The sequence below is a fragment of the Pan paniscus genome, chromosome 7 (assembly GCF_029289425.2).
Source record: "Pan paniscus chromosome 7, NHGRI_mPanPan1-v2.0_pri, whole genome shotgun sequence".
Classification (NCBI taxonomy): Eukaryota; Metazoa; Chordata; class Mammalia; order Primates; family Hominidae; genus Pan; species Pan paniscus.
In genome coordinates this window covers 66,130,001-66,147,438 of record NC_073256.2, presented here as the reverse complement: position 1 = coordinate 66,147,438, position 17,438 = coordinate 66,130,001, and the positions used below count along the sequence as shown (strand labels likewise).

Genomic DNA, 17,438 nt, shown 5'->3' with positions numbered 1-17,438 from the left:
AAAAGAAACCACCATCAGAGTGAACAGGCAGCCTACAGAAGGGGAGAAAATTTTTGCAATCTACTTATCTGACAAAGGGCTAATATCCAGAATCTACAATGAACTCAAACAAATTTACAAGAAAAAAACAAACAACCCCATCAAAATGTGGGTGAAAGATATGGACAGATACTTCTTGAAAGAAGACATTTATGCCACCAACAGACAAATGAAAAAATGCTCATCATCACTGGCCATCAGAGAAATGCAAATCAAAACCACAGTTAGATACCATCTCACACCAGTTAGAATGGCGATCATTAAAAAGTCAGGAAACAACAGGTACTGGAGAGGATGTGGAGAAATAGGAAAACTTTACACCGTTGGTGGGACTGTAAACTAGTTCAACCATTGTGGAAGTCAGTGTGGCAATTCCTCACGGATCTAGAACTAGAAATACCATTTGACCCAGCAATCCCATTACTGGGTATATACCCAAAGGATTATAAGTCATGCTGCTATAAAGACACATGCACACGTATGTTTATTGTGGCACTATTCACAATAGCAAAGACTTGGAACCAAGCCAAATATCCAACAATGATAGACTGGTTTAAGAAAATGTGGCACATATACACCATGGAATACTATGCAGCCATAAAGAATGATGAGTTCATGTCTTTTGTAAGGACATGGATGAAGCTGGAAACCATAAAATTCTCAGCAAATTATCGCAAGGACAAAAAACCAAACACCGCTTGTTCTCACTCACAGGTAGGAACTGAACAGCGAGAACACATGGACACAGGAAGGGGAACATCACATACTGTGGCCTGTTGCAGGGAGTGGGGAGTGGGGAGGGATAGCATTAGGAGATATATCTAATGTTAAATGATGAGTTAATGGGGGCAGCATACCAACATGGCACATGTATACATATGTAACTAACCTGCACGTTGTGTACATGTACCCTAAAACTTAAAGTATAATAAAAAAAAAAAAGAAATGAAGGTGGGAATTGAACAATGAGAACACATGGACACAGGAAGGGGAACATCACACACCAGGGCTTGTTTGGGGGTGTGGGGAGGGGGGAGGGATAACATTAGGAGATACACCTAATGTTAAATGATGAGTTAATGGGTGCAGCACACAAACATGGCACATGTATACTTACGTAACTAACCTGCATGTTGTGCACATGTACCCTAAAACTTAAAGTATAATAAAAAAAAAAAAGAAATGAAATAGTAGACATTACAACTGATGCCACAAAAACCAAAATGATTGTTAAAGAGTAATATGGACAATTATGTGCCAAAAAAACTGAATAATCTGGAAAAAATAGATAACCTTCTAGAAATATGTGACATACCAACAATCAATTATGAAGAAACAAAAAATACAGACAGACATAGAACTAGTAAGGAAATTGAATCATTAATAAATTCCTCACAAAAAACGAAGGGCCCATGACCAGATGGTTTTACTGTAGAACTTTACCAAGCATTTAAAGAGGAATTAGCACTGATCCTTCTCATACTCTTTCAAAAAAATTTGATGACGGGAAAGCAGTTTCCAGCTTGAAGTGAACATTACCCAGATACCGAAACCAAGCAAAGATACTACAAAAAATAAAACTGCAAACCAATATTCCTGATGAATATTAATGCAAAAGTCCTCAAAAAGATACTAAAAAACTGAATTCAACTACAAATTTAAAAGATTATACACCATGATCAAGTGTGACTTATTCCTGAAATGCAAGGATGGTTCAACATGAAAAAAAAATCTATCTATGTAATTAACACATCACAATAACAGAATGGCAGAAAAAAAAATCCCACATAGACACCTCAGTTGATGAAGAAAAAAGCATTTGCCAAATTCAATATTTTCACAATTTAAAACATAATACATTTTACAAACTAGGAATAGAAGGAAATTACCTCTACATAATAAAGGTCATTTATATATAAAAAGCCCATAGCTAACATTATACTGAATAATGGAAAACTGAAAGTTTTCCCTCTAAGATTAAGAATAAGGCAAGGATGCCCACTCTCAAGTCTTCTATTCAACATACAACCAAAAGTTCTAGCCAGAAGCAATTAGGCAAGACTAAGAAATAAAAGTCACCCAAATTCAAATGAAGAAGTAAAATTATCTTTGTTTGCAGATATGAGCTTATATGTAGAAAACTCTAAAGTTTAAACACACACACAAAAATGTTAGATCTAATAAACAAGTTTAAGGAAGTTGCAGAATAGACAACATAAAAATTCAGTTGTTTCTATCCATTAACAATAAAAAAAACAATTTTATTGATAATAGCATCAAAAAGAATAATTAGGAATAATCTCACCCAAAATTTTAAAGTCTTTACACTGAAAACTACAAAATATCATTGAGAAATTAAAGATGAAACAAATAAATAGAAAGACATCCTATGCTGATACACTGGAAGAATTAATATTGTTAAAATGTTCATGCTAAGCAATGCAATCTACAGGTTCAATGCAATCCCTATCAAAATCTCTATGGTATTATTTTGCAGAAATAGAAAAACTATCCTAAACTTCATACAAAACCTCAATGAATTCTGAATAGCCAAAAATTCTTGAGAAAGAAAAACAGAGCTGGGGCTTTACACTATCTGAACTCAAGATACATTACAAAGCTGCAATATTAAAAACAATGTGGTACTGGCATTAATGCAGACACATAGAACAATGGAATGGAATAATCCCAAAATTAACCCTCAATATGTGATGAAATTATTTTAAACAAACATGCTAAGGTTATACAATAGGGAAAGAATAGTCTTCTCTTCAATTAATTATATTGGGAAAACTGGATATCCTCATGCAAAAGAATGTTGGGCACTTACCTTATACTATGTATAAAAATTGACTCAACAGAAATCAAATACCTAAACATTAGATTTGAGCTGTAAAAAATCCTAGCAGAAAAATTAGAGAAAAATCTTTATGACATTGGATTTTGCAATTATTTTCTGAATATGACACCAAAAACACAGGCATTAGAAGCAAAAATAGACTTGACTACAGAAGAATTAAAAATTTTGTAAAATAAATAAAATGATCAACAGAGTGAAACAGCAACCTTTGAAATGGGAGAAAATATTTTCAAACCATATGTCTGTTAATACGTTAATAGCCAGAGTATCTGAAGAATTCTTACAACTCAACAAGAGCAAAACAAATAACCAGATTTAAAACTGGATAGTAGACTTGAATAGACATGTCTTCAAAGAAAATATGCAAATGGCCAATAAATATGTGAAAAGACGCTTAACATTACTGATTATCAGGGAAATTCAAATCAAAACCACAGTGAATTATCATCTGACAACAATTAGAATGGCCACTATCAAAACCAAAACAAAACAAAGCAAAAAAACAGAAAATAAGAAGTGCTGGTGAGGATATGCAGAAATTGGAAGCTTTGCCTGTTACTTAAGAGTGTAAAATGATGCAGCTACTATGGAAAACAGTATGGTCATTCTTCAAAAAATTAAAAATAGAATTAACATATGATCCAGGAATCCCACTTCTGAGTATGTATCCAAAATAACCGAAAGCAGAGTTGTGAATGATATTTGTACACTCATGTTAATTGCAGCATTATTCACAATAACAAAGATGTGGAACCAATCTAAATGCTCACTGTTTGAGGGCTGAATAAAGAATATGTGGTATATGCATATGAAAGAATGTTATTCAATCTTAAATAGGAAAGAAATTTTGTCCTATTCTACAACATAGATGAGTCTTAAGGACATTATGCTAAATGAAATAAGCTAATCACCAAAAGAAAATACTGGATTATTCCAAGTGCATAAGGTGTCTAAAGTAGTCAAATTCTTATAAACAAAATACAAAGGTGTTTGCCAGTGGGTGGGTCTGGGGAAAATAGGGAATTGTTTAAGGGGTATAGAATTTCCATTTTGCAATATCAAAAGTTTCTGGTGATATGTTACACAATAATGTACATAGACTTAAGACTACTCTTCTGAACACTTAAAATGGTAAAGATGGTAAATTTTATGTTATGTGTTATTTACCACAATAAATAACATGCTCACTTTGGAAATAAATTTCACAATTTATTTATTTTAATTAATTATTTATTTATTTTTGAGATGGGGTCTTACTCTGTCACCCAGGCTGGAGTACAGTGACACGATCTCAGCTCACTGCATCCTCAGTCTACCAGGCTCAAGCCATCCTCCCACCTCAGCCTCCCAAGTAGCTGGAACCACAGGCACATGCTACCATGCCTGGCTATTTTGGGGTTTTTTTGTATTTTTGGTAGAGATGGCATTTTGCCATGTTGTTCAAGTTGGTCTTGAACTCCTGAGCTTAGGTGATCTGCCGGCCTCAGCCTCTCAAAATGCTGGGATTACACGCATGGGCCACTGCACCCCACCTAAATTTGGCAATTTATTAACACGTTAATTATACATCTTTCTAGTCACTCAGCAATTCAATTCTTAAGTACTTATTGTAATAAAATAAAATTACAAAACTGCCAAAAGCCTTATACAAGAAGCTTCCAGTGATGGGATTGCTGGGTCAAATGGTATATACCCAATACATATAAATCATTCTATTATAAAGACGCATGCATATGTATGTTCATTGCAGCACTATTCACAATAGTAAAGACATAGAATCAACCTAAATGCCTATTAGTGATAGACTGGATAACAAAAATGTTGTACATATACACCATGGAATACTATGTCACCATAAAAAAGAATGAGATCATGTCCACTGCAGGGACTTGGATGGATGGAGCTGGAGGCCATTATCCCTAGCAAACTAACACAGGAACAGAAAACCAAATACTTCACATTCTCACTTACAAGTGAGAGCTATTTGATGAGAACACATAGACAAATAGAGGAGAACCACACACACTGTGGCCTTTCAGTGGGATGTAGGGTGGGAGAAGGGACAGGATCAGGATAAATAACTAATGGGTACTAATTTCAATAACTGGTTTGTGCACAACGAACCCCCATGACAAAAGTTTACCTATGTTACAACCCTGCACTTGTACCCCTGAACTTAAAATAAAAGTTAAATAAAAGAACGTTTCCAGCAGCTTTATTTATTATAGCAAAATACTGGGAACAGTGCTGGTATCTTCAACAGAAAGATGCATTAATAAATGTAGTACATTCATACAATGGAATAATAAACAGCAAAATAAACAGCAATATAAATGAACAAACTAAGAAATATGTGACTCTAAGAAATAAGTGAATCTGAAGGAAATTATTCATAATGAAAGAAGCCAGAATAAAAAATAAAGTATAATTCCATTCTGTAAAGTTCTAGAAGAGGCAAAATAATGTATGAAGAAGAGAGTGTAAGTGAGTAGTCATTTCTGGGCTGTTATTTACTGGGAACAGTTTTATGATTGTAAGAAGTGGATTAAGCAAATGTGTGCCTTTTCAGAACTGATCCGACTGTGCAAGATCTTTGCATTTTATTGCATACAAATTATGTCTCAGTGAAAAATATATTATTCTTCAATTTTTCAGCAAAAGCATTAGATAATACACATTTCATTTTAGAAAATGGAACATGAAAATAAAATTGACAAATAACTTTTTAAGTAGTTCTATGTAAATTAGTACATTCCCTCAAAGGCAAACGCTTTTTTTCATCTTCTCTCATCAGAATAACTTAAGCACATATTCTTGTTTAGTATTAATTTTTAGTTAGAGAAAATACATTCACCAAATATTCTAATGAAATTTAATAGACATGCATAATGCATACATGATATTTGATATGCCTATTTTTAAAACAAATAATACTTCTCCAATTGTAGGTTAGAAAAAACTGTAATGTGGTGAATCTATTCTTCAAGAAAAATAACATCTGTTCCCTTTTCATAAAGGTTAGTAGAACACTTTGTAATATAAAAATGTTTACAGTCAGGCAAAAATCTCAACTTTAAGAAGAAATCACCAATTATTGCCAAAATAATAATTATGTAACTATAATGATGTGAGCTCTTTTATCTATTCTTTATAAATGCTTACACGCACAATCTTCATTCAATGGGAGTTTGAGGAAAGCAGGTGCTCTTTTTAAAAATGACACTGTTAGAGTCACTTCTTCTCCAGCATTCCGAAGAACCTGAACCTGAAAAAAAGAATAAAAGGAATACAATCATCATTACATTTATCATGTTATATGTGGCAAAGCCTTGAAATTATTGGTTGTTTCTTCCATCTTCCATTTTTCCCTAGTATTCAGAAACATTTTATAAAAGATAGAGGGAGCTAATTATTTATCATTGCAGTAAGAGCCATCAATGTTCATCCTCTTGTCACATTCTGTGATCACCTGTTTATACACAACGTGAATCTTCCATTCATACTTGTTGAGGTCTTCCTGAGTTTATGGTCTATATTAGGCAGTATGAGGAATCAAGAAATCCACAGAAAGGCAGATAGAATGTTCAGGTCACTGTATTTATTGGTAAATTATTAATAATTGTTGAGCACCTATTTTGCACCAATAAATTGGATAAGCTTTGGAGCATATGTTATGTAACATAAAATAAGCTAAGATGTAAGAGAAAATGATTCTAAAAGCATAAAAATCTGATTCTGCCAATATTGACCAGAGTACTAATTCAGATTAAAGCAAATTGACCCAATTCACTCTAATCCTCTTGCAAAAAATAAATAGGCATTACATATTCTACTTAATATTTTCTTTTCTTTCCCCTGCAAACCTGTTATTATCAATAGCATCAGTTGTAATATAATGTTGAAGTCTGTTATTATCAATAACTCTCAACATTTTTTAAAATATAGAATTAGTAAGTCTAGTTCTTCCAGTTAAAATAATTTCAATTTCTCCAAGAATCATATCCAAAAATATAAGCCATGTAAAAATTTTAAAATTTAAAAAAAATTAAAAGAACAAGAAGCTGAAGAGTTATTTATAGCAAACACACCTGAAAAAGATATTAATATGTTTATAATTTTAAACTATCATGTAAAATAAGGAGACAAGAATAATCAGTGAAAAAGCAGTTAATAAACATGGAAATATATCTTGTTAAATACATAGAAAACTTGTTCAACCGCAATTAAAGAATTGGCTACTTAAAACCAATTTAGAATGACTTCTGGCCCTGACAAGACGGCACAGATGGCTGGGCATGGTGGCTCATGCCTGCAATCCCAGCACTTTGGGAGACCGAGGCAGGTGGATCATCTGAGGTCTGGAGTTCGAGACCAGCCTAGCCAAAATGGTGAAACCCCGTCTCTACTAAAAATACAAAAAAATAAAAAATAATAAAAAAATAACCGGTCTTCGTGGCAGGCGTCTGTAATCCTAGCTACTCGGGAGGCTAAGGCAGGAGAATCGTTTGAACCTGGGAGTCGGAGGTTGCAGCGAGCCGAGACCGCACCTCTGCACTCCAGCCTGGGCAGCAAGAGCAAAACTCCGTGAAAAAAAAAACAAACAAAAAAAAAAACAAAAAACGCACAGGCTCATCTCTCTCTGCTCCTCCCCAAGAAGTACAACTGTAAACACTGAAGAAAATACAAAAGACAACCAAATAAGAACTCTGAAAGACAGAAGGAGAAGGAAAATCTGATTAGGGGTCTCAGGCCAGCACTGGACAGCACAGAGGCCGGATACCTTACCTGCTCCACCAGAGGAACACCAAACAGGCCGGGCACTTTCTCAGCCCCATCGTTAAAACAGAAAGCACGCTATATAGGCTCATACCACCTCTGGATTGTAAAGGAGCCGCACTAATACCAGGCAAGGCAGCAAACATCAGTGAGCGGTGACAACGGGAAGCCAGCAGAAGTGCTAGCCTTCCCCCTGGGCCTCAGAACACTCTGCCCCACTCAGAGGCACTGTGTAACCAGGATCATTGGCAGGGGTACCTCCTCATACGTGCCCAGTGAGGGAGGCCACTTTGTCAAGGTCCTGAGACTATCCTCCCCTGCCTAGAGACACCATCCTAGTGGAGAGTACCAGCAAAGATAGACCTGCTCCAAGGTCCCCATTATCCTACCTCCTCTACAGCAAGGAGGAACCCTCCATAACCAGCACTGACCTGGGAAAGCTTTTTCCATCCCTTCAAACAATCCCAGCAGGGAACAGTGGGTGCCCAGTGACACGAGATAAATCAGTCAGAACAAAGCAGCACCAAACGGCTCTAAAACATATATTGTAAATGGAACCATGGACCACAAACCCGTGAGCTAAACGGTAAATTTCTGCTTAAAAAAAGAAATCTCAAGTAAGAGGCAGAGTCACCTAATATAATAAACAAAATGACCAGGATATAGTAAAAATTATATGTCATATTGAGAATCAGAAAAATCACAATTTTAAAGGGAAGAAAAAATCTACTAATACCAATGAGATAAATCACATATTGGAACTCTCTGACAAGGATTTTGAAGCAATCAACAAAAATGTTGCCATAAGAAATTACAAGCTTTTTGATTCAAGTGAAAAATTACAAAATTTCAGCCAAAAAAGTTATGTTATAATATCCAAATAGACATTATACAAATATTTTTTCATAAATTTTAAAATCACTTGGGAATAGTTCAATAACAAAGTAGGAATGAGAGAGAGTAGAATTAACAAAGATGAGGACAGAATAATAGAATTCACCCTATCTGAACAATAGAGTATATAGACCAAAAAAAAAAGAAAAAGTAACCTGAAGGATAGTAACAAAATGTATAAAATGCATATCATATGAGTCATAGAGGAGAGGAGAAAGAAGAGGGACTGAAAAAGTATTTAAACATATAATGTCTGAAAATTTCTCCAATTGGATGACAGACATGAGCCCACAGATTTAAGAAGCTTAACAAACCTCAAAAGGATCCTGCCAAATAAATCTACACTAAGACACATCATAATTAAAATATTGCAAACTAAAGATAAAAAGGAACAAACTTTTAAAACTTTTAAAAGGAGCCAAATAAAGGACTTATGTAAACATTATTAAATATTTTAACAAATCAAACAATACAACATGATCAATGCAAATCAGGTAATACAAAATGATCAAATGGAGTTTAATCCAGGAATACAAGGTTGGTTTAACATTAGAAGATCAACTGGTGTAATTAACCACATAAAAACCTAAGTTGAAATATCAAAAAATATTTGTCAATATTCAAAATTCATATCTGTTGAACACTTTAAGCAAAGTAATGGTAGAACGGAACTTCCTCAAACTGGCATAGGGAAGCTATAAAAAAAAAAACCTACAGGTAATATCATTACTAAATGGTAAAAGACTAAAGGCCTTAACGACCTAAGTTTAGAAAAAATAAAAGAGTGTCCACACTGTCTACTTTTAGTCAACATTTCCATAAAGGTACTAGGCAGGACAATATAGAGAAAAAATTTAGATATCTATATTTGGAAAGAAGGAATAAAAGCCTCTATCTGCAGATGACATGATGGCTTACAAAAAGTGCACTAGAATCTACCAAAAAAAAAAAAAAAAGCTCCTGGAACTAATCATAAGTAATCTTTTTAGCAGAATTTCAGGAAATAAGATAAATATAAAATAATCACATTTCTTTATAAACAATCAGAATTTCTAGTTTAAAAAACTATAAAATCACCGAAACCATGAAATATTTATGTATCAATCTAACAAAAGTAGTAAAAGCCCTGTATACAAAACATTGCTATGAGTAATTTTTAAACATTTAAATATATGTGTCACAAGACTCAATATTTATCAAACCTAATAGACATATGGAAATCCCAGCAGACTTTTTTAAAAAAACTGACAAACTGTTATTAAAATTCATGTGGAAATTTAAAAAATCCAGGATAACCAAACCACCTTTGGAAAGTCAAAGCAAAGCTATTAAACCAACATCGTTTGATTTTAAGAGATATAAAGAAACTATAATCATCAAGACATTGTGTTATCAAAAAGATAGATAAAGTAAAATAAAATAATAATATAACATGATATAATGTAATATAATTAATATAATATATGTCCAGAAATAAATGCAAACAAAAATAAACAACAATTTTTCAACAATGTTGCAATGGAGTAGAGAAAGTAAAATCTTTTTAACAAATTGTGCTGGGACTATTTCAAATCCTCATTAGAAAAGAAAAGGAGCTTTGAGCTATACCTTACACGACATACTAATACTAACTCAGAGTGAATCAATTACCTGAATGTAAAGTCTAAGCTTATAAAACTTCTAGAAGTAAACATTGGAGAAAACCGTTGTGGCATTAAGGCAGGATTTATTTTTGTAGTTATTAATCCAAAAGTACATCCAATAAAAACACAAATTGTTAAGTTGGGAGTAATCAAAATTGAACCATTCTTTTCTATGCAATATACTTCTAAGAAAGTCACAAACTTTGAGAAAATATTTGTAAATCTTTTTCTGATAAATAATATATACTAGGAATATGTTTCAGAACACTCAAAACTCAATAATAATACAAGTGCCTAATAAAACATGAGAAAAAATCTTAGGCAGGTATATCCTTGAACTTATGTTCAAGGCAAATTAGTGCATTAAAATATGCTTAACATAATAGCAATTAGTGAAATGTAAATTAAAACTATAATGAGATACCACTATAAATCTTCTGAAATGTCCAAATTATGTATGCCTCACATACTAAGTGTGTGTAAGGTTTTGGAGGAACTGGAATGCTTAGAGACTAAGAATTAAAATTGAAAATGTCACAGTGATTTTGGAAAATAATTTATCAATTTCATAAAATTGAAACAAGCCATACTACATGATATAGTAAATTAATTTTTAGACATTTATCCAAGAGAAATCAGAGTAAATGTACTTACAAATACTTTTCATGAATATTCATAGCAGCTGTATTTTTCATCAGAAAATTTAGAAAACTCAAATGTCCATCAAAAGGTAAATGGGTAGACAAACTGAGATATATCCTTATAATGGAATGTGACTCCACATAACAAGAAAAAAAGCAATGAGTGATGGGTACATGATACCAGGTGAATAAATATAAAATAATTATATTTAATGAAAGAAGCCAGAAAACATACTATTATATGATTACATTTACATAAAATTGTAGAAAATGTAAACAAATGTATAGTGCCACAAAGCAGATTAGTGATTGTTCAGGGAATGGGGAGAAGAGAAGAGGCAGAAGGACAGATTATACAGTGGCAAGATTAAACTTTTAGGGTAAATGAGTATTTTATTACCTTGATTGTGTTGGTGGGTATTCTATGTCATGGATTGCTGGACACAGTACTGTGAAGATAACAATTCTGCCCTATTTTTCTATAGATTTAGGACAATCTCATTGAAATTTCCAGTGTTTTTTCTTTTACTTTTTTTGGCTTAGAATGAATTTATGAACTTGGCTTATGTATTTGTATTGACATTATATTATAACCTCTATATATTGATATAATCAATATTATGTGACTCTATCGGGAATTTCTGATAAATTAAAATATATGGGGCAGTTGGAGGAGCCAAGATGGCCGAATAGGAACAGCTCCCGTCTACAGCTCCCAGCGTGAGCGACGCAGAAGACGGGTGATTTCTGCATTTCCATCTGAGGTACTGGGTTCATCTCACTAGTGAGTGCCAGACAGTGGGCGCAGGCCAGTGGGTGCGCGCACCGTGCGCGAGCCAAAGCAGGGCAAGGCATTGCCTCACCTGGGAAGCGCAAGGGGTCAGGGAGTTCTCTTTCCGAGTCAAAGAAAGAGGTGATGGACGCACCTGGAAAATCGGGTCACTCCCACCCGAATATTGCGCTTTTCAGACCGGCTTAAAAAACGGTGCACCACGAGACTATATCCCACACCTGGCTCGGAGGGTCCTACGCCCACGGAATCTCGCTGATTGCTAGCACAGCAGTCTGAGATCAAACTGCAAGGCGGCAGCCAGGCTGGGGGAGGGGCGCCCGCCATTGCCCAGGCTTGCTTAGGTAAACAAAGCAGCCGGGAAGCTCGAACTGGGTGGAGCCCACCACAGCTCAAGGAGGCCTGCCTGCCTGCCTCTGTAGGCTCCACCTCTGGGGGCAGGGCACAGACAAACAAAAAGACAGCAGTAACCTCTGCAGACTTAAATGTCCCTGTCTGACAGCTTTGAAGAGAGCAGTGGTTCTCCCAGCACGCAGCTGGAGATCTGAGAACGGGCAGACTGCCTCCTCAAGTGGGTCCCTGACCCCTGACCCCCAAGCAGCCTAACTGGGAGGCACCCCCCAGCAGGGGCACACTGACACCTCACACGGCAGGGTATTCCAACAGACCTGCAGCTGAGGGTCCTGTCTGTTAGAAGGAAAACTAACAAACAGAAAGGACATACACACCGAAAACCCATCTGTACATCACCATCATCAAAGACCAAAAGTAGATAAAACCACAAAGATGGGGAAAAAACAGAACAGAAAAACTGGAAACTCTAAAACGCAGAGCGCCTCTCCTCCTCCAAAGGAACGCAGTTCCTCACCAGCAATGGAACAAAGCTGGATGGAGAATGATTTTGACGAGCTGAGAGAAGAAGGCTTCAGACGATCAAATTACTCTGAGCTACGGGAGGACATTCAAACCAAAGGCAAAGAAGTTGAAAACTTTGAAAAAAAATTTAGAAGAATGTATAACTAGAATAACCAATACAGAGAAGTGCTTAAAGGAGCTGATGGAGCTGAAAACCAAGGCTCGAGAACTACGTGAAGAATGCAGAAGCCTCAGGAGCCGATGCAATCAACTGGAAGAAAGGGTATCAGCAATGGAAGATGAAATGAATGAAATGAAGCGAGAAGGGAAGTTTAGAGAAAAAAGAATAAAAAGAAATGAAAAAAGCCTCCAAGAAATATGGGACTATGTGAAAACACCAAATCTACGTCTGATTGGTGTACCTGAAAGTGATGGGGAGAATGGAACCAAGTTGGAAAACACACTGCAGGATATTATCCAGGAGAACTTCCCCAATCTAGCAAGGCAGGCCAACGTTCAGATTCAGGAAATACAGAGAACGCCACAAAAATACTCCTCGAGAAGAACAACTCCAAGACACATAATTGTCAGATTCACCAAAGTTGAAATGAAGGAAAAAATGTTAAGGGCAGCCAGAGAGAAAGGTCGGGTTACCCTCAAAGGGAAGCCCATGAAACTACCAGCAGATCTCTTGGCAGAAAACCTACAAGCCAGAAGAGAGTGGGGGCCAATATTCAACATTCTTAAAGAAAAGAATTTTCAACTCAGAATTTCATATCCAGCCAAACTAAGCTTCACAAGTGAAGGAGAAATAAAATACTTTACAGACAAGCAAATGCTGAGAGATTTTGTCACCACCAGGCCTGCCCTAAAAGAGCTCCTGAAGGAAGCGCTAAACATGGAAAGGAACAACAGGTACCAGCCGCTGCAAAATAATGCCAAAATGTAAAGACCATCGAGACTAGGAAGAAACTGCATCAACTAACGAGCAAAATCACCAGCTAACATCATAATGACAGGATCAAATTCACACATAACAATATTAACTTTAAATGTAAATGGACTAAATTCTCCAATTAAAAGACACAGACTGGCAAGTTGGATAAAGAGTCAAGACCCATCAGTGTGCTGTATTCAGGAAACCCATCTCACGTGCAGAGACACACATAGGCTCAAAATAAAAGGATGGAGGAAGATCTACCAAGCAAATGGAAAACAAAAAAAGGCAGGGGTTGCAATCCTAGTCTCTGATAAAACAGACTTTAAACCAACAAAGATCAACAGAGACAAAGAAGGCCATTACATAATGGTAAAGGGAGCAATTCAACAAGAGGAGCTAACTATCCTAAATATATATGCACCCAATACAGGAGCACCCAGATTCATAAAGCAAGTCCTGAGTGACCTACAAAGAGACTTAGACTCCCACACATTAATAATGGGAGACTTTAACACCCCACTGTCAACATTAGACAGATCAACAAGAGAGAAAGTCAACAAGGATACCCAGGAATTGAACTCAGCTCTGCACCAAGTGGACGTAGTAGACATCTACAGAACTCTCCATCCCAAATCAACAGAATATACATTTTTTTCAGCACCACACCACACCTAGTCCAAAATTGACCACATAGTTGGAAGTAAAGCTCTCCTCAGCAAATGTAAAAGAACAGAAATTATAACAAACTATCTCTCAGACCACAGTGCAATCAAACTAGAACTCAGGATTAAGAATCTCACTCAAAGCCGCTCAACTACATGGAAACTGAACAACCTGCTCCTGAATGACTACTGGGTACATAACGAAATGAAGGCAGAAATAAAGATGTTCTTTGAAACCAACGAGAACAAAGACACAACATACCAGAATCTCTGGGACGCATTCAAAGCAGTGTGTAGAGGGAAATTTATAGCACTAAATGCCCACAAGAGAAAGCAGGAAAGATCCAAAATTGACACCCTAACATCACAATTAAAAGAACTAGAAAAGCAAGAGCAAACACATTCAAAAGCTAGCAGAAGGCAAGAAATAACTAAAATCAGAGCAGAACTGAAGGAAATAGAGACACAAAAAACCCTTCAAAAAATCAATGAATCCAGGAGCTGGTTTTTTTAAAGGATCAACAAAATTGATAGACCGCTAGCAAGACTAATAAAGAAAAAAAGAGAGAAGAATCAAATAGACACAATAAAAAATGATAAAGGGGATATCACCACCAATCCCACAGAAATACAAACTACCATCAGAGAATACTATAAACACGTCTATGCAAACAAACTAGAAAATCTAGAAGAAATGGATACATTCCTCGGCACATACACTCTCCCAAGACTAAACCAGGAAGAAGTTGAATCTCTGAATAGACCAATAACAGGAGCTGAAATTGTGGCAATAATCAATAGTTTACCAACCAAAAAGAGTCCAGAACCAGATGGATTCACAGCTGAATTCTACCACACGTACAAGGAGGAACTGGTACCATTCCTTCTGAAACTATTCCAATCAATAGAAAAAGAGGGAATCCTCCCTAACTCATTTTATGAGGCCAGCATCATTCTCATACCAAAGCAGGGCAGAGACACAACCAAAAAAGAGAATTTTAGACCAATATCCTTGATGAACATTGATGCAAAAATCCTCAATAAAATACTGGCAAACTGAATCCAGCAGCACATCAAAAAGCTTATCCACGATGATCAAGTGGGCTTCATCCCTGGGATGCAAGGGTGGTTCAATATACGCAAATCAATAAATGTAATCCAGCATATAAACAGAACCAAAGACAAAAACCACATGATTATCTCCATAGATGCAGAAAAAGCCTTTGACAAAATTCAACAACTCTTCATGCTAAAAACTCTCAATAAATTAGGTATTGATGGGACGTATTTCAAAATAATAAGAGCTATCTATGACAAACCCACAGCCAATATCATACTGAATGGGCAAAAACTGGAAGCATTCCCTTTGAAAACTGGCACAAGACAGGGATGCCCTCTCTCACCACTCCTATTCAACATAGTGTTGGAAGTTCTGGCCAGGGCAATCAGGCAGGAGAAGGAAATAAAGGGTATTCAATTAGGAAAAGAGGAAGTCAAATTGTCCCTGTTTGCAGATGACATGATTGTTTATCTAGAAAACCCCATCGTCTCAGCCCAAAATCTCCTTAAGCTGATAAGCAACTTCAGCAAAGTCTCAGGATACAAAATCAATGTACAAAAATCACAAGCATTCCTATACACCAACAACAGACAAACAGAGAGCCAAATCATGAGTGAACTCCCATTCACAATTGCTTCAAAGAGAATAAAATACCTAGGAATCCAACTTACAAGGGATGTGAAGGACCTCTTCAAGGAGAATTACAAACCACTGCTCAAGGAAATAAAAGAGGATACAAACAAATGGAAGAACATTCCATGCTCATGGGTAGGAAGAATCAATATCGTGAAAATGGCCATACTGCCCAAGGTAATTTACAGATTCAATGCCATCCCTATCAAGCTACCAATGACTTTCTTCACAGAATTGGAAAAAAACTACTTTAAAGTTCATATGGAACCAAAAAAGAGCCCGCATCGCCATGTCAATCCTAAGCCAAAAGAACAAAGCTGGAGGCATCACACTACCTGACTTCAAACTATACTACAAGGCTACAGTAACCAAAACAGCATGGTACTGGTACCAAAACAGAGATATAGATCAATGGAACAGAACAGAGCCCTCAGAAATAACGCCGCTTACCTACAACTATCTGATCTTTGACAAACCTGAGAAAAACAAGCAATGGGGAAAGGATTCCCTATTTAATAAATGGTGCTGGGAAAACTGGCTAGCCATATGTAGAAAGCTGAAACTGGATCCCTTCCTTACACCTTATACAAAAAATCAATTCAAGATGGATTAAAGATTTAAACGTTAGACCTAAAACCATAAAAACCCTAGAAGAAAACCTAGGCATTACCATTCAGGACATAGGCATGGGCAAGGACTTCATGTCTAAAACACCAAAAGCAATGGCAACAAAAGCCAAAATTGACAAATGGGATCTAATTAAACTCAAGAGCTTCTGCACAGCAAAAGAAACTACCATCAGAGTGAACAGGCAACCTACAAAATGGGAGAAAATTTTCGCAACCTACTCATCTGACAAAGGGCTAATATCCAGAATCTACAATGAACTCAAACAAATTTACAATAAAAAAACAAACAACCCCATCAAAAAGTGGGTGAAGGACATGAACAGACACTTCTCAAAAGAAGTTCTAGAGACTTCTAAGCTGGTGGGAAGACAAATATTTACAACCAGTTAAAAGGAAAAAAAAGCATAAGAAAAGTTTTTAAAAGTAAATAGCATTATGTAAAAAACCCAGGCCCAAATCTAGTCTGCATAAAAGGAGTCAAAGTGTTTTTTTAGCCTCTGTGCTAATAATACTGACATCACTGAATTGTGGTACAATTGTCTTGTTGCTTAGTGTGATACAACAAACAAGGAAACCAACAAAACCTGGGCAACCCTGCCCACACAACCTGATGGTCCCAACCGTTTTTCCACAAGGTTCTACAGTGCCCTCTTGGTCATATCTCAGAGACTACCAGTGACTTCCTCAAATGAGCAAAGTTTCCATTATCAGATCAAATGTAATCACATGTTTACTGAGGCCCCAAAATACTTAATTCAGACCCATGTTGAATGTCCCTCCACCTTCCTTCAATGGTAGAGAGTATATTTAGAAAATGCAATCATTGCACATGAAATGAAGTGTACTCAGTTCAAATCTTGCAGATGGGAAGACAAGACATATTTTACAGACTGAAAGGTTATAGCATATTTCTTTCTTTTTCTTTTCTTTCTTCTTTTTTTTTTTTTTTTTTTGAGATGAAGTCTCTCTCTTGTTGCCCAGGTTGGAGTGTGACAGCATGATCTCGGCTCACTGCA

General features: G+C 36.0%; 1 protein-coding gene across 9 annotated transcripts in view; it reads right to left on the bottom strand.

The window, feature by feature from the left end:
• Positions 1–17,438, bottom strand: part of SNTG1 (syntrophin gamma 1) — an 865,234-nt gene that overhangs the window by 286,045 nt on the left and 561,751 nt on the right. For all 9 annotated transcript variants that reach the window (XM_034966056.3, XM_063606752.1, XM_034966057.3 and 6 more), the window contains one exon: positions 6,062–6,164. In XM_034966056.3, the coding sequence (XP_034821947.3) occupies positions 6,062–6,164 (103 nt within the window). The remainder of the gene's footprint in view (positions 1–6,061; positions 6,165–17,438) is intronic.